The sequence below is a fragment of the Leuciscus leuciscus genome, assembly GCF_965113295.1.
Source record: "Leuciscus leuciscus genome assembly, chromosome: 10".
Classification (NCBI taxonomy): Eukaryota; Metazoa; Chordata; class Actinopteri; order Cypriniformes; family Leuciscidae; genus Leuciscus; species Leuciscus leuciscus.
This window is the reverse complement of record NC_138734.1, coordinates 31,857,554-31,881,171: the sequence shown is the minus strand read 5'-3', so window position 1 is coordinate 31,881,171 and position 23,618 is coordinate 31,857,554. Positions and strand designations below refer to the sequence as shown.

At 34.8% G+C, this 23,618-nt stretch overlaps 1 protein-coding gene across 3 annotated transcripts; it reads right to left on the bottom strand.

Annotated features, from left to right (window-relative positions):
* Positions 1 to 463: 463 nt before the first annotated feature.
* plcg2 (phospholipase C, gamma 2) lies at positions 464 to 22,463 on the bottom strand. 3 transcript variants are annotated; one of them, XM_082181917.1, is made up of 33 exons: positions 22,250 to 22,463; positions 19,875 to 20,077; positions 17,201 to 17,353; positions 16,618 to 16,711; positions 16,307 to 16,354; positions 16,123 to 16,207; positions 15,792 to 15,875; positions 15,133 to 15,176; positions 14,966 to 15,026; positions 14,543 to 14,644; positions 14,340 to 14,458; positions 14,156 to 14,241; positions 13,861 to 13,978; positions 12,848 to 13,016; positions 12,655 to 12,750; positions 12,461 to 12,544; positions 12,181 to 12,362; positions 10,563 to 10,763; positions 10,280 to 10,399; positions 8,701 to 8,881; positions 7,327 to 7,395; positions 6,881 to 6,990; positions 5,873 to 5,963; positions 5,656 to 5,722; positions 5,395 to 5,561; positions 4,998 to 5,100; positions 4,222 to 4,425; positions 3,470 to 3,609; positions 3,231 to 3,342; positions 2,644 to 2,823; positions 2,448 to 2,536; positions 1,742 to 1,905; positions 464 to 1,636 (listed from the first exon to the last, which is right to left on the bottom strand). In XM_082181917.1, exons 2-33 carry the CDS (start codon positions 20,056 to 20,058, stop codon positions 1,588 to 1,590), a joined length of 3,756 nt encoding a protein of 1,251 aa, XP_082038043.1. In that variant the 5' UTR covers positions 20,059 to 20,077; positions 22,250 to 22,463; the 3' UTR covers positions 464 to 1,587. The 3 variants fall into 3 exon arrangements, with proteins under 3 accessions (XP_082038043.1, XP_082038044.1, XP_082038042.1); XM_082181918.1 differs by lacking the exon at positions 22,250 to 22,463 and adding an exon at positions 21,678 to 22,189 and having other exon boundaries at positions 1,724 to 1,905; XM_082181916.1 differs by lacking the exon at positions 22,250 to 22,463 and adding an exon at positions 21,678 to 22,188.
* Positions 22,464 to 23,618: the final 1,155 nt, after the last annotated feature.

The following is a 23,618-nucleotide window of genomic DNA, read 5'->3' as shown; positions in this document are numbered from 1 at the left end:
CATTTTCACTGCCCACATTTTGCCTTGTTTTAGCCTAGACATCAGGGCTGTGTTTGGATGGCTAGAAGTCTTTTAAACGCAAAATTGCTTAGTGGGTTGTTGATCAATCTCATTCCTCCACAGACAAACACTATTTTCAATACTGTAATATTCTCATTGCACTAAGCAATTTCCTTGACAGCTTTGTTGTATTCTCCCATTGAGGCTGAATAATGTAAATGTCTGTCAAACTGTTTGACACTTTTACTACCAGTTTTATTAGGTTTTAATACATGGAATACCTTACTCTTGATACTTAAGTTTTTATTTCCTATACTGATGCTGTTCATGTGGAGAAATTACCTCAGGAGACTTCAGGGGTTTAAACATTATTGTAATATTATTATGGTGTTTGTCTTGTTGATAGGCCGAATATTTTGTACATAGTACATTTGATACAGTTAAAGAAAATCAAAACAATATGTCATGTGCACATATTTATTTATTTGGTGAGTAGCCGTGTAATAACTGGGATAATGTACGGTCATTACAGCTACAAAAAATATTTACAGACCTTATGCACCAGAGAAACAAGCTTGCTGCCATCTTTAGAATTTTGTGTCTGAACTTCAGTTTAAAAGTAATTAGCTGGTGTATTGGATTTACTTATTGTAGAGTTACCGAAAGTTCTCATGAGCATAATGTTTGAAGCTGATGACAGAACATATGTCAGCAGACTGGGAAGATTTTAAACGAGCGGGTCATTCATAAGTCCGTAAGATCTTACTGTCATGGTGTGGAAATATAAACCGGAAGACAGAACACAAGAGCGCAGTGCTGAAAAGGGGCGGGGCTACATAAGGTCTATATTTCAATAACGAATATCGTACTGTACATTATATCCCTTAAGGCCAATTCACACTGTACCGGCAATTCACACTGAACCGGCGAACAAAGGCAACTGACACTTCAGATCAGTGTTTCCCCTGTCGGCAGCTTTTTCCAATGGTCTGCGCTTGTTTTCACAGATTGAACGTTCAAGTTTGTCAGGTTGTGGAATGTCTGAGAAGTGGCATACTGTAATCTGGTCAGGTGATTGTCCGTGTTGGTCGGTGTCAGTCAGTGCAGTGTGAATTGACTTATCCAAACAAATGATAAAACTTCCTCTACCAATACCCATAGTAAAAACAAGAAAGAAACCAAATAAATAACATGTCTTGTTATTTAAATTTTTAAGACAATAAGGATGAGTTTAATACAGCTACAAATGAAATGTTACAAACCGATAGGTAGTAGATTAACAGTTTCACATTTACCACACGCACACACACACACAAAAATCCTTCTTGCAGTTTTTATGCCCACAATTTAAAGAGTTTTACGCTTCTAAGTTGCAGTCAAACATCTTCTCATTTACAGATGAGTAGGCTATTGCTCAAATTCACTTTTTGATTTATTCCAGTGTGACATTAAAAGTGAGATGGCTGCAACTTCCTGTCTTTGCAGCCTGTTTAGGGAACCAGTAGTAATAGAGCAGCAGAATGGAGAAGAAGAGACCCTTAAGAACATTAGAACCAGGCCGGGAGGGAACTAGACTTCTTGTTTTCCTCATGAATAGAACTTGCTGTTGTTTATTTTTTGCTGTTGTTTATTTATCCTGTATGGACAAAGATAGACAGATATGAATATCCTCTTTAAATTCAATCACGTATTCACTCTGTGATGTGTCTTTAAATTCACTCACGCAATTGTGTACACTCACTTTTTTTCAGAGTAAGTGAACTCCTGCGAGAAGTCCTCGCGGCGATTAGGAGTCGCGGCACGCTGCAGGTTGGAGTGAGTGTCATAGAGGCAGAACTCATTGCTCAACTCCGCCTGCTTCTTTTGCAACTGTTTCGAGGAGGAGTAGAGTTCTTCCTGTACTTTCTGAAGAAACAAGTCAGACAGGGGATTTCCATTAAACTTACAGAGTATTCTCATTAAAGCAAAATTAGATATTCTATAATTGTGACCATGGACCACAAAACCAGTCACAAGTCGCACGGGTATATTTGTGGCAATTGCCAACAATACATTGTGTGGGTCAAAATGATCGATTTTTCTTTCATGCCAAAAATCATTAGGATATTAAGTAAAGATAATGTTCCACGAAGATATTTTGTAAATTTCCTACCGTAAATATTTTTGTGAGTGAATGCAGCAAAATCGCGAACATAAATGGACAACTTTAAAGGCGAATATTTTGCACCCTCAGATTCCAGATTTTCAAATAGTTGTATCTCGGCCAAATATTGTCCTATCTTAACATACCATGTATCAATGGAAAGCTTATTTGTTCAGTTTCAGATGATGTATAAATCTCAATTTTAAAAAAATTGACCCATGTGACTGGTTTTGTGGTCTATGGTCACAATTACATCATCAACAAAAGTACCTAATTCTTTTGTAAAAATGTAGCTGTTTCTTACCTCCACCTGCTTAATATCAACATACACCAATAGAGTTGCCAGCTCCAGGTTTTCACTAAATCCATTCTTTAAAGGGACTGATCTGTACCCTGTGAAAGCATCAAGCTCAGTTTTTGTACTCAAACTTAAATCTGCATTCACTTGCACAATGTTTAAAAAAAAAAAACGAATTTGGCAATGTTGTTGACAGACTTACCTGAGCGAACACCTTTCACAGGGAACGTAGCCTGGGCCAGGAAATTGGGGTCAGAGAACATGTCCTCCTCAAAGACCACAAAACGTAGAAAAGTGAGGTCTGGGTCATACACGTTGAAAGTAAACGCCTCTGAAGGCTGAAAGTTCGGTCCGAGCCATACAGGGTTCAGTCCATTGTCATCTGTGGACATATTAAATATTTTTAAATATAAAACAAATACTTCTGGTGCACTCTATTACAAGGCAGTCCACAAATAATAATAACACATATAATAATAATGTATTTCTATAATAATTTTTATAAAAAATTAAACACACACACATATACATACATATATATATATATATATACAAAGCTTAGCAGGTTAGCAGTTCATGTAGATTCTAGTTAGAAAATCTATAAGAATAAGTATGAAAATGATAAAAAACTATTCACATATTTGAAACAAAAACTAATAAAAGCGACAAAAACACACAACAAAATTACTAGAACTTTAAATCTAAAATGCAAATGTAAAACAATTCAAAATATGAATAAAAACTTTTTTTAAAGTATCTCAGTGATATTAAAACAAGAATGCTTCTTACGGCAAACGGTAGTCTTGACTTTGTTGTCTTCTGTTTGGCCACACAGTTCAATCTCCACAAAGGGACTGGCAATGCTTCGCCCTGGTTTGGGAAGATGTCGCGCTCCTATCACCTGAGCGTCAAAAAAACAAAAACAAGAATCTTTTCCAATTCTTTTATTAAAATGAAACCGTTCTTGTTCAGTTCTCCGACTCGGACTAAATTAATTGTATTCTGTTTGAATGAAGATCATGTCTTACCCTGATGGTGATAGTAGATCTGACATTCTTCTTCTCCTGATGAGGGTCATAGGAGTCTCTGCGCATCATCTCAGGTTGCAGCACATATCCTGTGCCTCCATTCAGACTGAAGAGAGCGCTGTTCAGCTGCATGTACTTATCTGAGGAGAGTTTTATATACTGAATATATGCTATGCTCTTTTTTTATTGAATGACTAAAAAAAGGTTGTATTGTTCTTGTGCTTACACTCACAGTTTGAGCCCATGTCTTTACATTAAGGTTTATACAGTATGTTTAACATAAACTAACAATGAACAAAATTACTACAGACTTTATTAATCTTAGTCAATTGTAATTTCAATATTTACTTTACATTTTTAAAATCCAAACTTGTATTTGTTAACATTTGTAAACTAACGAACAATGAACGATTTGATTTTTACTACCATTAACAAAGATGAATTGCTCATTGTTAGTTCATGTTAACTAATGTTAACAAATGAGACCTTATTGTAAAGTGTTACCAAATAATTGTTTAACCTTCGCACTATTCTTACATTATTTTGCATGTTCCCTGCTTCCGTCTAATACTCTACCCATTTATGCAAACATTTATTTAAACTTTAACTAGAATTTCAATAAAACTTTCATTGTGTAATTTCCTCTCTTCCTTGTTTACTATTTTACACAAGAGGTCAAGGGTTGGTTGATTTGTGTGGTGTAGTTTTCTTGCCCCTGTATTACAGACCTGATCAACTTCACTTCATCTTACCAGCAGTTTGAAAGTTGAGTGCCACCATGTGACAGCCGCACATCCATAGAGGATACGGATCATAGTTGGAGGAATCCACCCTCTGGCCCTTAGGGTAGATGCGGCTCAGCGACTTGCGGTTATACAACATAAATTGAGTCGACTTGTTTCTGGAAGGAATCTTATTTTCTACAAAGGAGCGAACCTCTTTGTAGGTATAATTGTCTGAAAGGGAAAGGTGATCGCATTGTCAATGCACAGTTAATATATGTTTGGGGTCGGTAAGATTTTTTTATGTTTTTTTAAAAGAAGTCTGTTACGCTCACTAAAAGCTGCATTTGTCTAATCAGTATTGCAAAATATTATTACAGTTTAAAATAACTGTTTTCTATTTTAATATATTTTAAGATGTAATATATTCCTGTGACGGCAAAGACACTTACTCCTGTCTTCAGTGTCACATGATCCTTCAGAAATCATTCTAATATGCTGATTTGGTGCTCAAGAAACATTTCTCATTATTATCAACGTTAAAAACAGCTGTGCGGCTTAATATTTTTGTGGAAACAGTGAAACATTTTTTCAGGATTTTTTTTGATGGATAGAAAGCTAAAAAAAATCTTTTGTAACATAATAAATGTCTTCACTGCCACTTTTGATTAATTTAATGAATACTTGCTGAACAAAAGTTAATTTCATTTAAAAAAAATACTGACCCCAAACATTTGAATGGTAGTGCATATGTATTCATATTTGTGTAAATATGTATAAATGCATATTTATATAATTAGCTATACCAAAGCGGTCCTTGTCTTTACTGCGAGGCTGGCAGTAAACAACCAGTTCAGACATCTCGCTGGCCACCTCTTCTTTGCTCTCGACCTCCCTCTGTTTTATTTTCTGCAATGGGAAATTATTGTAAACATTCATAAACCCTAGCCCAACATTATACTTTAAATACTTGACTAGATACTTAGAATGCTTTAGATTAAATGTTCTCTCAAGGGCTACACCTAGCATTTAAACACCCCCTAAATCTGTCTGGCTTCAAACAAACAATCCTATATTTATAGAATGAGTGACTCAAAACCTTGTGACAGCTTCCCCGTGTGACAACTAGCCCCGGTTTGCCCTATTTAGGACACGTCTTAAGATCTAAACGTGAGTGTGTGAGTCTAAGCGAGTGAGACAGACCTCGAACTCTCGGTTTTCTTCTCTCTGTGTGATGTCCCAGGCCACCTGATACCACTCGTACAGCTCCTCAGTGGTCTCGGTGGCCAAATCAAATGGCATCATGTTCTCTTTATTTTCCTTATCCTGCAACGTCACCACCACAGGTTTGCCATGCTTGGCTGAGCGAACTGGAAATGAAGAAATGAATGCAAAATAAGTCTGAGCATAACAAAGCCACATGCTGTACAGGTGTTACATGGCCCTGAAGATAAATCATCTTACCAACAGTACACTTTGAGATGTCCACTACCCCTTTACATAAGTCACCTAATGGATTTTCTTCTTCAGGCTGAAAGAGAACATCTAATGTTGATGTTCAGAGTATTGGATGTAGATGTTCTCTATGTATGTAAGCAAATAAGCATGCAAAATACTATACTAACTAGCACCAAAGGACATATCTGTTCAGTTTAATATCCACATTTTTAATATGCTTTACCTGGTAATTGGCATCAGATGCATTGGCCACTTCTTCTACATAATTTGAAGGGAAATAGTGCTGCAGTTTCCCACCATAGTCTCCTTTCCACCTGTGGGCATCAGCAATGAAACGGGGAAATTAAATGTTGGTGAACTTCTCAAAATGTAAGCAATTCAAATCACAAGAGAGTGATATGAAAAAAAAAAATCTGGCATAAAAAGGCAATAATGCATCTATGTGCCACAAAGCTACACTAAAATAAAAGTACCATGGGTTTTCTGGACAATTTACTATGGTAATACCAGCTATGTTTTATGGACATGAGCCATGGTATAATATTAGTATTCTTTGATGTACACCTCAATTCAAATGTTTGGGGTCGGTAAGATTTTTTTAAAGAATTTAATACTTTCATTCAGCAAAGATGCATTAAATCCAGTAGATGAAAAGTGACAGTAAGACATTTATAATGTTACAAAAAATATATATTTCAAATAAATACTGTTCTTTTGAACTTGATATTAATAAATTATATTCACAAGAATCCTGAAAAAAGGTATCATAGTTTACCAAAAAGTATTAAGCAGCACAACTGTTTTCAACATTTATCAGCATATTAGAATGATTTCTGAAGGATCATGTGACACTGAAGACTAAAGTAATGATGCTGAAAATTCAGCTTTGCCATCACAGGAATAAATGACATTTTAACATGTCAAAATAGAAAACAATATTACTGTTTCTACCATGCTTTTGATCAATAAATGCAGTCTTGGGTTGAGCATTAGAGACGTCTTCTTAAAATCTTAAAAATACATCTTACCGACCCCAAACTTTTGAACGTCCTTGGAGTTTTGTGTAAATGCTGTGGTACATGTATGTGGTAATCATTTAGTACCGTGGTTTTTATAAAAATGTTATGGTTTTTATTATTTGATACCTTCACTGCATCATGGCACTGCCACAGCTTCAATGCTAAATAGAGCATTTATTGCTTTTATCAACATAATATACAAATAATCTCACCATCCATTTGCCTCCTTAGTCACATTATGGATCAAACAGCCCTTGTAAAAGGAGAGTTCATCCGGCCGCATGGCCCTGTAGTCATAGAGGGCCTTCACTGTGCTCTGGGGCTGCAACGCAACAAAATAAGTTCAATCTTGCTATACGGATCTGCAAATGCACTGAGGTAACCCACACAACAGCTCAGTGGTTCAAAGAGTGCGAAGGCTAAAATAAATTCTCTTTAAAGGGAATGCGAGAATTACATCGAACTAGAAACATGAAGCATTTATGGCTAAACATGACATCGCTGTTTTAGCCAGGCTGCATTTCCTCTTTCGAGACGATCAGTTTCCTATGTGAGAGAAAGAGATAGCCAGCACCACCACTTCCTCCCCAGCCCACAGGAGATGACCTCTTGTGCATACTAACATGCAGGAGCTGTGTTTGCTCTTCAAAGTGCTTACCAGAGATGGCTCTATCTCGTTGGCCTCCACATACTGTTTAGAATCATAAAGTGAAGCAGTTTTGGTTATCTGAAAAGAAAGACATAAGGCATTTCTTAGACATTTTTCCCAACACATTACACTTAAGACGAGCAAAATCTATAATCTACACATTTTATATGTCTGATTAGTCTGTGTTCTAGATCAGTGGTTCGCAAATGATTTTGCTTCAGCATCCGTTTTGGAAAGCAAGTGGTGACTCAAAAGTTTATTGAAACATTTTTATTTTAAAAAAGAATTATGTGTTATTTAATTAAATGAGCAATACAGTTTATGTAAATAAATATTTGTTTTAATGTTGTAATTTGTTGTAATTAAAAATAAATATATATTTTTTAACTAAACTGAATATTTAAATAAATGATTGAAATATATTAATTGGTATATATATATATATATATATATATATATATATATATACACACACACACACACAGCCATATATAAATAATGGAAGCTTGTTTCTGCAATGTAATAAAAAATAAAAAAGGTAATTGGAATTTTTTTATCTCACAATTCATACTTTTTTCTCAGAATTGCGAGTTATGTCAGAATTGCGCGATATAAAGTTGCAATTCTTACAGAAAAGAAAAAAGTCATAACAGTTTATATCTTGCAATTCTGACAATATAACACGCAATTGCGAGTTTATATCACGCAACTTTATAACTCGACTTTACAGCATGCGTTCTTATTGTGAGAAAAAAAAGTCAGAATTGTGAGATAAAAAGTTTTTTTTTATTCCATGGTGGAAACAAGCTTCCATAATATTATATTATATTAATAATGAACATGTTGTAGTTTATATGTCTCCTTGAACACATTTACACAAAACAATGACACCTTAGAGTATATTATACTTGTTCAACTAAATCAGAACTTTTGGTCTGAACTTTGATTGGAAAAAGGAGAAGAGAGCAAAAGAACTACTACAGATGAGAGGATGCAAGTGTGACATGCAAACTGTGGCCGTAGCAAAGGAAGAGGTGCACATGCCCTTGTTCACTTTGAAGAGTGCATGCAGACAATGCACTCAAAAGAAAAACTGTTATACAATCACTGCACAGTGTTCAGTACAGTCCGCAGTATGGAGCTGTATGAAAAGTGGGTAACACTTTATTTTTCAGTGTCCTTGTTACACGTCACATGTAGTTACTATAGTAATAACTATAAATTCTGCATAATTACATGCAATTAATCCTAAACCAAACCCTAATCCTTACCCAATAGTAAGTACATAGTTAAATATTATATTTACACTGTAACACAGTCACCTTGAAATAAAGTAACCAAAAAGTATTTTCTATTCCAAAAGAAACAATATTTTTTTCTTACCGAACTGAAGCGCTCAACTAGTTCTGGTGTGACTGGGTAGCGGAGTTTGATCTTCCGATATAACGGTTTCTTTCGGAAATAATCCACCAATTCCACCAGGCTCTCAAACTCACTAGAGGTGCCCAGCACGTACATAGATCCCTCTTTGTGTATCCGGCAGTGCTTCACCATCCCTTCACCTCTGTTTCAGCAAATAAAACCCACAATGAATTACAATAATTATTTAACTAAATAATATAAACACAGACAACAACGTGCTACTGTGGGTCTTTTGCCCCAGTTTTGAGGCTATGAATTGGACGAATTGAGCTGGGATGTCTTGATTTTTTTCAAACAATTACAGTTAATTTAGAACAAAATATTTCCGTACAAATTTAAATGAATTACTGTATCCACAAATCTCCCATTAAAAACACACATAAGAACATTTAATATCCAACATAAATTCACAGGTCATTATTATGCAGTGACAAAAAAAAGGTTTTATTTAACCTCAAAACTGTTGAAATAAATCTCACAAATGTTGATGTTCATTTTCAGCACATAAAACACAAAGACTGTAAGAGTGGGCGATATGAACAAATTCTTATATCATGATGAGTCATTTTATTTCAAGATAACGATTTATATCACGATAGTTATTTTTGCTTTAAATATGTTTTTTTTATCAACATTTTTGATACTTTTAAAATATAAAAAAGTGAGCCAGCTCTCAGATTTCATCAAAAATATCTTAATTTGTGTTCCGAAGATGAACGAAGGTCTTACGGGGTTGGAACAACATAAGGGTGAATAATTACTGACAGAATTTTTGGGTGAACTAACCCTTTAATAATAACAGCAGGTACATTTGGATGCTGTCACTTTAAGACATAAATCACTATGTTTACTTGCAAAGACATGGTCAAGTCTTTGACACATAAGCATGTGTATTTAACCGTTAAAGCTCATTTAGTTGCCAAAAAGCACTCAGTTCAGTTCTCGTGCTTTGTGAACAGCAGCTTTATATGTGCGCGTCTCAGACAGCGATGAAAAACAGTCTCTCTGACAGAATGCGCATATAGCAAAATGAGCTGTCTTTCACTGCTTACTGTTACTTGTTTTACAAATACTTGTTTTTAAATAATAAATGATAAATAATTTAAATAATAAATGGTTCATAAAGCATGATCCACACTAAACCAAGTCTATGGGATTTTTTGTTTTTGTCGTTTGAAAAACACTTAGAAAAGTAACAGCACATTTTGCTTCAGGACTCGTATTGGAAATCAAGTCCAATAAAGACTATGACCCAATAAAGTATCAAAAAAGTAAAAAAAAAAAAAAAAATGATTATTGGTTTTTAAATAATGTATTTAAATTAATAACTGAAATCTATTAATTGGTTTTCTAAAATGACATGAATTTATAAACAGTAGTGTACATATACATACAGCATATATAAATACAAATCTCTCCACATGATGGGATGTGAATGGATGGACAACTTAAGTATTTGAGTGTAATACTAGGGGTTACGTGTTTTAAAAAACAATCTTAAAAAGCAATGCTAACGAAGAGATGGAAAACAGAGCAGCACCTGAAGGTGATGGCGTAAGATTCTGAATCTTCTCTCTGTCTGATGAGGAAGGCTCCATCTCGAGGGATCCTCATGAGATAGTCCTCCGCCTCACCTCGACTCAAGTTACTGTAAAACCACCTGAAGACAAAAAAACCCACAGCTTCACATCTACGATGTGCCTGCATTTTGTAGTGAGCGTTAGGAGAGGCTGCAAGCCTGACCACGTGGTCTTCTACAGCCCTGCTGGCCGGGATGTGGTAAGCACCATGAAGTTGTTTGTGCACATCAAGTATCGACTAACCCTTCACGCAGGTGCTGGTCTGGTCGAGGCACAAGTTCGGTGAGGCGCAGGTAGAAATCTTGACAGCGGAGCAGGTTTTCCCTGTAATACTGGATGAGCGCATACACACTGGGGAAATGCAGGTTTTCCGTGAGGAAATAGACAGTGTGACCTCCTTCTATGCAGGAACGGATTCGACAATGCTGAACTCGTCCGCTGCGCCTGCAAAGACCACACAGTGAATTTATTTAGCAAAATGTGCATTTCTGTATAATTGTGACCAAAGGGAAAAAGTTATTAATATGAATAATATGGGTCGTTCTTGTTACGCAGCACCATATGAATGCATTGTAATGGAAGTATTTCTATAAAAGGGTATTTCTGAAAGAAATATACTTTGGTCAACATCAGGCACATAAATAATTATGAATCATTTACACAATGTAAACGAAAACTAAACTAACAGGATAAACAAAGTGCTAAAGTTAGCCACTGGTCAGTGAGACATTGAGAGTAACTTCCTGGAGGATGATGTCATTATGACATGCTCAAACTGTTTGATTGTATTTGTTTTGTATTGATTACAATTGATATTGTATTTGTATTGTGTTGATTTTAGTAGAGTAATTTGAGTACAATATCAATACAAATATAACTGACTGTAATACATGAATTATTTAATTTAATAAGCATAAATTAAATTAAAAAAGGTATTGCGAACTAGCTAACAAGAAGGTGTCAACTTAAAGTTAAAAGGATAGTTCACTCAAAACTGTAAATTCTGTCACACAGTAATTTACTCATCCATCCTCAAGTTGTTGCAAACCTGTATGAATTTCTTTCTTCTGCTGAACACAAAAGAAGATATTTTGAAGAATGTTGGAAACTAAACAGTTGATGGACCCCATTGACTTCCATAGTATGTAGTAAAAAACTCAACTCAACATCAACTGTCTAGTTATCAACATTCTTCAAAATATCTTCTTTTGTGTTCAGCAGAAGAAAGAAATTCATACAGGCTTGGAATAACTTGAGGGAGTAAATGATTACATAATGTTCATTTTTGGATGAACTATCCCTTTAATCGACATTTTTATCCATCTTTGAAATGTTGATATAATACTGATTTCTGTAAATTTATCAAAGAATGGAATCTTTTTTTTTTTTTAAACAAAAAATCACTGACATCATCAAATATATTGCTATAATTTAATGATGTTTGTGTGGTTGTTTTGCCCCACCAAATATTGTCACTTTCTGTGTGATAATGTCAGGATAAGCCACATAGACAAACTAAAGTAGTAAAATTAAAATGATTTAAAATTCACCCCATGTTCACTTAATTGTTAAACTGTGCTAAAATAAATGTTATATAATGTTATAAATAATATGATTCTGATTTCAGTCTTAAACAACTGCAAGATTAATATTTTATCTAATATTTTATCAAACATTATGATGGGACATGAAAATGTACTGCATAGTAGGAATGACCCATATCAACTGCATATGCTGCATTTTCCCTATTTCTTCCATTTGTAAAGACTAAATTAAAGACAATAAAAAAAAGAGAAAATAGGGAAAAAAAAAAAAAATCTTTCCTCCCTCTTTGAAGAGAATGAGAACAGGCCTACATTACCAGAATGAGAGGGTGCAATCATTGACGAAGGTGTCGCTCTCCCGCACCAGAAACGTTCCGTCAACTCCACCCGAATCTGCACAATATTCTTGCAGCAGTCTCTCGGCAGTCTGTCTGCCCTCTGACATACGCCCGTGAAACCAGGGCTCTGACTGATGAAGCTCTGTACCTCCCTGGGACGTCTGAGGAGAGGTTTTACATTTGAATTACACAATTGATTTCCTTAATTTGTGGCATTTTAAAGTGAATCTCATTCTGTAATTGAGTCTCAGTGATTTACCTTTCCGACATCGTCCTCTAGATCATTCTCCTCAGCATAATACAATGTCTTGTTCTCGATCACACAGTAGTGCTTGTACCATCTCTGCACACGGACACAATCACACAGAAATTACACTAATAATCAATTAAGGCAACTGAAATAAGATGAAACAACCACACGAGCCCATGATGATGTTAACTGGATTTTGGCACCTCATCTATTGGATCCCAGATGAAGAGCTCTCCCTGCTTATCTCCTTTTCGTAGATCCTTTTTGCCAAAAGTCCCATCAAGATTCAGTTTCTTGTGCTGTATGAAAAAGTTAGTAGCAAAACATTGATTGTTGTGGTTTGGTATTGTATTGTAACCTGAAAGGATGCAGGGTTATCCAGTGAAGCTTTTCTACCTTGAGGATGATCTTGCCCTTCAGTTGGGTTGGTGATGGCAGTTGTTCTGCTTCTGGTTCCAGTGGTTCCATCAGAAGCTTGTCCTGGAAAACATCTTTGAACACCTGAGCCATCATTTTCTGTTGCTTGATGTCACAGTGTTCTTCTATGGACAGCACCACAGGATACCTGCAAACAGTATACCCGTTCATAAACATTCTTCATAAATTCTGTGCATTTCCAAAAAAAACAAAAACTGTGTGTAATAATTTTATAATTATATTTGGCATGAAGACAATGAAAACTATTCAAATGTCTGTGCATTGTGAAAGTATTCTCAAGCCCGACGCTCGCATCGGCCTGGGAAAGTTGAAGCACCCAGGGGTGGAATCGCTGCACTTATCTGTCCAATCATGAGGCTAAAACCGCTTTTCTCCAATGGAAGAATGTCTCCTCTCTAGCGAAGAGGAATGGCAGAGCGAGTTAAGGCAACCACCCGGCTCCAAAGCAAAAAGCTGTTGAAGAGTTGTAGAGTTATAGGCCAAAAGAGTTGTAGGCCAGCTTATATACCTGTATGTACAGGGGAGTGCCTTGGCATGCAAATCTCACTCACCAATCTTTATTGACCCGTTTTCTTACTATCCGACGGTGATTGGGCTCCCAACAAGTGAGATCCCAATATGTCAGTATCGACGTAATGTCAAACGTGACTGACTAAAAGGCAACAAATTCTACCCATGCTTTATAACACTTTACATTTAAAATGTACATTTTAATGATTTATTTTTTTCATGTAGCAGTAATGGCAATTTAGGGGGAAAGTTTGTTTTATTGTCATAAAAATAATGTCACAATGCAAATAATCTATAAAAATAGGCTTAATTGTCTTTATGCAAAATATAATTGCTTATTTCTTTTAAATAGGGGACACATTATGACTCGGGCATGTTCTTTAAAGGTTTTGTTAAATTCGCCCATTTTCCAAGAACGTCACCAAATAAATGTGTGAATGTGTGTGTTGCTGATGACTAACTCAGATGTTGCAAAAGCATGATCATTGATGGCCTTAACCACATCCTTAAACTTTATCTTGGAGGTTCTGGTCCAGCCATGGTATATAATAGGTTCATCTGGACCACTCCAGCAGTCCACTGAATAAAACAAAAATTACAAAGAAAACAGTCATCATACTGACTCCCACTGATTTCAGGTTTCAATGTATTATTATCATCATTGCATTCTCTAATAATGAAGCAGAAAGGGACCTGCATTAGTTTAGCAGAGAATTCAAAAGTATTTATGTAGAAATGAGGGTAAGGTTCACTGACACTCAACACAGCGGCAGCCGAGCCTCAGGCAGCGCACATAAGCTTCTGTTGAGGACTCACTGCGCAGTTGATCTCCAGTCAAATATCTGTGAAAAAAGCAAAACACATGAAGTAACACAGGAAGTTCATCATGACGAGGAGGAGCTGAATGTGTGTCATGAGCATGAAGAACAGTAGCACTGACGTGTTGTGAGAAGAGTTGATCCAGTAGTGAGACAGAGGATTGTTCATGTCCAGTGGGCAAATCTCTGAGAACTTCTCATCCCAAATTGAGTTTTCTTTGGAGAAGAGAAAACTGAGGAACTAGAAAGATATAGAGAAAAGCTCTATAAACACATAACCTGCAAATATAAATGAACAGAGTAAACAGATCTCTATAAGATGTACCTCTTCAACAGTAAAGGCTGGATCATTAGTCTTCCTCATGGTGTCATCGATAAATATAGTCATCAGCTCTCTGACTTGATTCAGATTGTTGGCCCATATATCCTACAAAATAAATTCACAGAATTTCCTTAACAAAACAAATAGAATTTAAATGAAATATATATACTGTAGATGACAGGTATATACAATATATAAATATAGCTAGATTGACTGTGTGATAATGTCATGATAATGCCACATCGACAAACTAAAGTAGCGAAATTAAAATGATTTAAAATTCACCCCATGTTCACTTAATTGTGAAACTGTGCTAAAATAAATGTTATATAATGCTATAAATAATATGATTCTGATTTCAGTCTTAAACAACTGAATGCATGGATGGATGAGCAGGAAGTATACAAATACATATATCAATCTTACTCTTTGCTGATATAAAAGGAATCTTTGAAAATCGGAGAGTTGAATAGGCTGATCGTTGATACTGAAGAGAAAAAAAATACAAAATAATAAGAATGAGAACATTAGCAAGACCACATGATGCACATTTAAAGAACTGATTCAACCAAAAATAATGGACAGTTTCTTACCCCATGATAAAAGCACACGACTCCTTTTTAAACTCCTCTAGAATCTAACAAATTGACAAGCAACGTTCAACATAAGTATGTAACATATATATATATATATTTCAAAAGTTTAGGGTCCAAAAGTTCTTCCCCAAAGAAGTTAATACTTTTATTCAGTTAAGTCATGACAGTGAAGTCTTTTATAATGTTACAAAAGATTTCCATTTCAAATAAATGACAATATATGTTTTACGGTTATAATGCCATCTGCCAATCACAAAAATATCATGCAGCAAAACTGTTTTCAACATTGATAATAATTGTTTCCTGAGCACTTAATCAGCATAGAATTTCTGAAGGATCATGTAACTCTGATGACTGGAGTAATGATGCTGAAAATTCAGCTTTGCCATCATGGGAATAAATTACATTTTAAAATATATTTAAACATAAAACAGTTATTTCAAATTGAAATAACATTTCACAATATTGCAAATAAATGCAGCCTTTGTGAGTATAAGAGTTTTTTTTAAATAATCTTACCGACCCCAAACTTTTGAACAGTAGTGTAAATATATATATTTAGTTTTGCTGAATTAAATATGCTTTGGGTGTAGTTTTTATATATATAATTACACCCAAAGCATATTTTATTCAGCAAAACTAAACTGCACTCTTACCATCTTTTGGTTTTCAAATATCAAAAGATTGTAGAATTTGTGAAATTGCTCAAAATCCAGGACATCTTTCTTTGCTCCCACCACCTGAAATTATGAAGTTTATACTTTTAGTGCAAAGCCATTAACTAAACATGTCTATAAAAAAAATTTAAAAAATCTATATATATTTACTGTAGTGGATGTATATATTAAAACTTGAGGATAAACACAGATCATCATTTGCAAAACATCAGGAGAGGAAATGTTCCAATTCAGTTGCCATAAAGTTTTCCATATGATGCAAAGCATTCACTTCCGTCAAGATGATGTGTATACAATGAATCATTCATACCGAAATTCTGTCCTTCAAAAAACGTCCACCTGGTACTTTGAAGTTCATTTGTGGCAAAAGAGACTTGAGCTCTTTCAAGGTAATGCTGTGAGAGACATGAAAAAGCATTAAAGAGGGGTAAAGAGGTGAGACAAAAACTGCAATGAAACTGGGTGAGAAGCAGGTGAAAGAGAAAGAGGAGAACCTATTTTTCTTTGTCTGATCAACCGAGTACATCTGTTTCCTCAGCCAACTACAGTAAGAGGGAAAACAGAGAATGAAACAAACATAATGATTTGGGTTACGGTTCATAGATACACAAGGTACACTCTCTGTAAGTGTGTGTGTGTGTGTGTGTGTGTGTGTGTGTGTGTGTGTGTGTGTGTGTGTGTGTGTGTGTGTGTGTGTGTGTGTGTGTGTGTGTGTGTGTGTGTGTGTGTGTGTGTGTGTGTGTGTGTGTGTGTGTGTGTGTGTGTGTGTGTGTGTGTGTGTGTGTGTGTGTGTGTGTGTGTGTACCTCTCTATAATCTCTGGTGTGTGAGCCACCAGTGTCTCCTGTCTGAGTAACTCCAGTCCTGTCAGCCATTTTTCTGCATCCTCCACTGAATCAGCTGTGGAACAGCAAACACTATCAGCGCTAAAAACAATGAAATCTTTTCCACAGAAAATGTTAGTTCTTCCTTTAACAGTCATTTCTAAACAAGCCAAATAATGGAATGTCCGTTAACTCGGGTATGCAAAATGTGTTTTAATGCAGTCTATACATATCAAAATATCAAATAAATCTAAAATGTATATTGAAAGAAAGGAAGTGGCTCCCTCAAGAGTCTCACGCTAGGCTAGGTGGTACAACTAGAGCTCTGTAAACTGTTTATGTTAATTATTATTGTAATGTTATGTGCTTTGAGACATGAGGTAATTTAACATCTCTCATCTCGTGACTTTTTGCAGATGCTGCTGTGTGCGTTCATGTGTTTTGAGGAGGCGTGGCTTTGGAGAGCACTGTGAAGCTAGCTATTGTTAGCATGTTCAAAATTGCCTACCCTATCTTTATATGGTTTTATAACTTAGAATATGTAATGTATAAAAAGCACACATACCCCCCAGACTGAGAGTGTTGAGAACAAACTGAGAGCCATAGAATATGGTAAAGCATGTGTTGGGGTCTGTATTTTTATCCTTGGTGTCCTTGAATCGATCAAATTCTTTGGAGTTTTTTCCTGGTCGTACTTCCCGGATCTCAAAAAGGTCCACTGCAAAAATGAGATTGCAACATAAACATACTTAAACATATACTGACAGTATTCAGATCAACAGACTGCAATCATAGTGTTGTTATTGTTAACTAAAAGTAAAACTATTAAAAATCAGTTTCGTTTCTAATAAAAAATATAAAGATGATTAAAAAAAAAATAAGATGAAAAACTTGATAAAAACTGTAAAAGAAAAAAAATTATTGTAAAAAAATATACAAATAAATGCTAATTCAAAATATAAAAAAATACTATAATAGTATATAACAAAATACTAAACCAACACTGGACCAGATCTGATTAAAAGAAAGATAATTATTGTCGGGAAGAGTTTTGAATTAAATATAAATGTATGTTATATATATATATATATATAAATATGTGTAAATATCAGAAGCACCATGACAAGGCACAAGACATGTTACGTCATAACCAAAAATAAGAGTATGAACAGTATAAAATGCACAAGGAGTTATGTAAAAAAGAAACAAAAAGAAAGATTAGTTGAAACTGGAAATGGCACTGGGTGAGACGGGTGTGATGGTGAGACGGGTGTTCTTCATTGGGTGAGACAGGTGTGATGGCACTACAGACAACCATAATTACTGGCAACAGACAGCCAGTTCACTGGCCACACCCCCAAAAGTGTCCTCCTACAAGATCATGGTGCCATATGAGTTTAGATTGTTGCTGCCCATGGAGACAGCGAAGTAGCTCACTTAGAGACAGCCTATGATTACTGTCTGAAATCAGCTCTCTATTATTTAACAGATCAACCTGGAATGTTGAAGTTGATGGTCAGTTCATCTCACTATTACATTTATCCGTAGGATTTTTATATAAAATTGTTAATGATATACACTTCCATTCAAGAGTTTTTTATGTTTAAAAACGAGATGTCCTCGCTGATACTTTTATTCAGCGAGGACAACAAAGACTTTTACATTGTGAAAAAAGATTTCTATTTTAAATAAATACTGGTCTTTTGAACTTTCTATTTATCATGTATCATGGTTTTCCACAAAAAATTTAAGTAGCACAACTGTTTTCTGAATTGATAATAATAAGAATAGCTCTTGAGCACCAAATCTACATATTAGAATGCTGGAGTAATGATGATGCTGAAATTTCAGCTTCACAGATTTATTTATTTTTTAAATATATATATATATATACAAAATTTGTGATAAAACTTCACAAAATTACGGTTTAACTGTATTGTCATCAAATAAATGACTTTTTTTTTACTTAAATAAGACTTAAATCTAACCGACACCGAACTTATGAATTGTAGTAATTCATTTAAATTTCTGTAAAACAATAACTTAAACCCAAATAAAAAAAAACACATTAACATGCTTTTAACTTTAAAATAAATATTCATTTAAAATATAAATGCATTCCTTGATTGTGTGTACTGCAAAAATTGTTGATAAATTTCTTGTGACGATCATCATTTATACAGTATGTTGCTTTGGATAAAATTGTCTGCCAAATGGAGAAAAAAAAACTAGATTTTTTAAATATAATTTAAAGCCACTTTATATGGCCACATATTTGTAACATCCAAAGACACACAATAACTTATTAAGTATTAATTGTCTAATAAATAGTACTGTCAAATCGATTAAAACAAATTAATCGCATCTAACATAAAAAAAGTTTGTATGTATATATATGTCTGTGTGTGTGTGTGTGTGTGTGTGTGTGTGTGTGTGTGTGTGTGTGTGTGTGTGTGTGTGTGTGTGTGTGTGTGTGCGCGTATGTGTCTGTGTATATGTAATTATTAATTATTTTTGTGTGTGTGTGTGTGTGTGTGTGTGTGTGTGTGTGTGTATATATATATATATATATATATATATATATATATAAAAGAGTTCAGATGCAAAAGCCTCTAAGTGCCATCTGAAATTTTCCTCTAGAATGATCAATTTTGTCAAGCTTGTATATTTAAGTTCAATAATTTCACTTAAATGGCAATGCAACTTACCTATTAATTGTCATTTAAGTGAAATAAGCTTTCTTGTGAAAAGTGATCAGTCTAGAAGAAAATTTCAGATGGCACTTAGAGGCTTTTGCATCTGAACTCTTCATATATATATATATATATATATATATATATATATATATGAAGAGTATATATCTGTTGAAAGTTTGGAAATATATATATATATATATATACACACCTTTCAGAGACATTATGATAAATGTTTATTAGTAGTGCTGTAAAATTGATTAATTGCATCCAACAGAAAAGTAAATATATATATATATATATATGTATATATATATATATATATATATATATGTATATATATATATATATATATATATATTTCCAAACTTTTCTGTTGGATGCAATTACTAAATTTTACAGCACTACTAATAAACATTTATCACAAAGTTCCTGTAGCTTAAATGGTAAAACAAACATGGGTTATTTTCTTTACACATACAGAAACAATGTACAGCTTAAATGTAAAGGTAAGTGCAAGAAATTAACTTGAGGCAAGGTACTCACACACTCCTTCTGTCTTGTCGGCGGTGCGCGTCCAGGCCACCTGTCGCGTCTCCATGATGACCTGCACGGTAAGCCTCTCCATCCTCTGTCTGTACACGGTCATCACTATCCCCATCTCCAAGTCCCGCTTAATGAGACTCTTCTTGTACTCGGTCATGTCTCCCTGCTGAGTGCGGCCTGCCATCTCCGCCTTTGGTCACACACTGACAAAAACAAGCGGCCACAGGTGGTTACTTATTGCAATCTGCGAGGCAGCAGGTACACATGTTGTCTCATGGTGCATATGTAGATACTTGGCAGGTATGCGTTCTGTACAACTGAATTATATGGCTGAAAATGTCAGTACTTTGAATATCAAAACACAACAGAATATTTGATATGCAAATATTTCAAGATACTGCATGGAACAAATCAAACATTAACTGAAATTAAAATTCTGTCATAATTTACTCACCCTCATGTTGTTTCAAAACCTGTATGACTTTCTTCTCTGGAACACAAAAGAATATATTTTGAAAAATGTCTCAATGTTTTCATTGCCCATTCAATGGTTTGCGGTGACTTTCATTACATGGACAAAAAAAGGTTGAAACATTCTTCAAAATATTGTTTTTGTGTTCTGCAGATGAAAGAAATTAATTCACGTTTTGAAACAGGTTTGGGGCGACACGAGGATGAGTGATGAATATCTTGAAATACTTGTATCTGAATTAATCCATCATGTTGTGAAATGCATGGAAGATATTGAATGGATTATACAGCTACTGTTTCATAGACAACAGCAAATACATTCACTGAAGCTTTTGAAGTTGTCAAATGAAACAAGTGCTCATTAAACAGAATTGATTCCTCTTTACAGTTTTGGGTTTAAAGAAGTACAATTTGTGAGGAAGACAATGTTAATACTGTAATTTCCCAATCATGCATGTCAGCTCTGATAATAGAAATTATCAAAACCTAAGGAGGAATATCACCATCAGTTATCTGTGACTAAACAGTACACCTTTCAGAGACAAGTCAGTTTTCCAAACTGTTGAACCATGGCAAGCAAAATAGATGTTTCATGTCTCGTTCCCCATAGAAGCCAATATTTGCATTGCAAATGAGTAGCTGAGTACTGTGGAAGTGTCCCAAAGCAAGTCCCTCTTTAAAAGTAAATCATTAACCCAGTAAACTCAATGTGGTTTCCATTCAGAAACCTTTGTACATCACCTTCACACCCTCAATTCTTCCATTTTGTGCTTTCTGTGTGAAAGAGAGACCATTCTCTTTGTCTTTCCAAACATTTAAAGACAAGCACCAACCAATTAACAAACCAAAATTGTTTACACAAATGATAACAAGATAAGAATAAGTGAAGATCTGTTGCTCTACAGTGTCAGAAAATGTATATGCCATATCTGGGGTTTGTCTTTACTGTAAGTACAATACGTAATTGTTATCATTTACAACAAGAGGCAGAGGAGGCACACCTGCTTTTGCAGAATTAGCTTTTTTTATAGACCACGGATATGTATAGAACAATTTTGTGCATTACTTATTGTGCATTTTGATGCAAATATTTGCAGGTTTTCAAGTAATAATTTTCCCATTGATGATAAATGGGAAAACTAAAGGAGCTTCGACTCATATTTAGTTTTATAAATATCTTTATAAGTTTTAGAAGTTTAAGGCGTTAACGCCTTAAACTTTATCAGTGTATTTTTCATAAACAAAAATGTAGGCCTTTAAATCAAATGTACACATAACACTGTAATACTCCGTAATGTAAACATCCAAACATCCAAATAAAAAAATACTTACCCAAGTTTAGAGAAGACAATCAATGACCACTTCGAAAACCGCCTGCTGTAGTCTAGCTAATTCTCATTTTAAAAATAAAAAATAGCCTACTGCAGTATTGAAAAAATCTCTATGATCAGTCTAGTCACAATGTGGTCAGTTCCTCTATTCGCTTAACACAAGGAAGTGAAGAGAACATTTTGAGAATAAAAAAAAAAAATCCGGAAGCAAAAATATCTATGCAAAATCCCCAGGGAAGAGATAGCGATGTGTGTACCACGCTGTCAAACTTGTGTCTTTGTGCCTGTGTAAATGTGCCAAAAAACGTGAGATCCTGATACTGGAGAAGCGTTTATTTCTGTGTGTATTCAGGTTGTGTTTCAGTCGCTTGTTGCCCGTATCGACGTAATCATGACATCACGAAGTTCTTCAAATTTAGTGTTTTACGTTCATAATCATTAACAACCTATTAATGACTCTGTGAAAACTATATGTATGACTCTAAATGCAAACGGAATGCCTTAAAGCAAAGTATAAAAATGGACATACTTTCTAAGTAAACTTTTGAGGAGGTGATATGAAAATGAAAGCACCTGTTGCTCGCAGCTGGGCGCTGGCTGTCAGAAGAAAATGTTGTAAAATGTCCAAATGTCCAAAATTATGTTGATGTTTGAGTAATGAATGATTGGTCTTATTCTCATGTTTATTTCTTTAAACATGCGAATGAGAAAAAGGCTCCGAAGCCTAGAATGTCGAATTCAAGTCACGTTGTTTTCTTATAGCATTACTTTCCAGCGCGCGCGTTCCACTGTTCATTTGCATTAAGAATGCATAAAAAAAATAAAAAAATCAGATTAGAAGACTGTTGGGTAACACATATTTATCATCTGGAGGCAAAAACTTCAAAGTATTAGGCAACCATGATAACCCACTGTAAATATCTAACCCACTTCATCTTGAAAAAGTGTAATTTCGACCTAAAAACCAAAGTGGTTCACTTATTTAATATCCATGTTGTATAGTACATTATTCGAATTTTTCATTGTTTAATAATATTAAAAACAGTGAGTGACTGTAAAAGAGCCATTACTAAAAGCAGAAAACAATAAACAGTAATCTGCACATTTTATTCATACAGCGATGCATGCTGGAAACTCCAGTAGGTCTACAGCATCAAAGTTACAGTTTACTGTCAAGTGCCAAATTATTGTGGAAACAAAGTTCCTTTTTTTTTTTGCCATTATTATAATGTGGTTTTGTAATTTCCCATTGTCAGTCAATAGTGATTCTTTTACATTTTCATTCTGAGAATTACATTTATGTATTTGGTGCTTTCTGGGTTTTAACAATTCATAAGAAAATAATAATAATAATAACTAGAATGTACATTTCCTGAAGAAAATGTGAGTGGTGCTTGCAGTGGCAAAACTCGGCACTCGGTTGCTAGGGTGTGGTTATACAGTTACCATGGTAATATTCCCAGACTGGTTTCCCAACCGAAACAAACGAGCCCATATGTCTAGTCCATACGATATTCTGGTGCTGAGATATAGCTTATTCATGTGACTGTACGGTTTCTAGGGTAATCTTTATGGTTACTAGGGTTTCTTATACAGTTTATGGGTTGATATTTAAAGACTGTTGCCAGTCTGAGTCGAAAAAGGCCAACTCTTTGTTTCTACAATGTTCTGGTGCTGAGATTTTGCTTGTTAATGTTGTTTAATGGTTACCAGGGTCCTTTAACTGGCTGCTAGGGCGTGGCTATGAAGTCAAAGTTGTTATGAAGCTGATTGATAGGCCGAGTCAAAAGAGACCAACCCCAAGTCTCTCTGACCTTCTGATCCAAAGATATGATCTTTCAAATGTTTTGCTAATGTTAAGTCTATGGAACTTTTTTGGCCGATTTATCGCCCACTGGACGAACATTGTTCACCCAATGGCTTATAAAAGTCATAGCACACC

Excerpts from the sequence above, each read along its gene's own strand:
- plcg2 (XM_082181917.1), bottom strand. The coding sequence starts at position 20,058 with ATGGCAGGCCGCACTCAGCAGGGAGACATGACCGAGTACAAGAAGAGT. Across the intron at positions 14,459-14,542 it reads CAGCCTTTACTGTTGAAGAG|TTCCTCAGTTTTCTCTTCTC; the intron begins GTACATCTTATA and ends ATATCTTTCTAG. Across the intron at positions 12,545-12,654 it reads TCTGGGATCCAATAGATGAG|AGATGGTACAAGCACTACTG; the intron begins GTGCCAAAATCC and ends GTCCGTGTGCAG.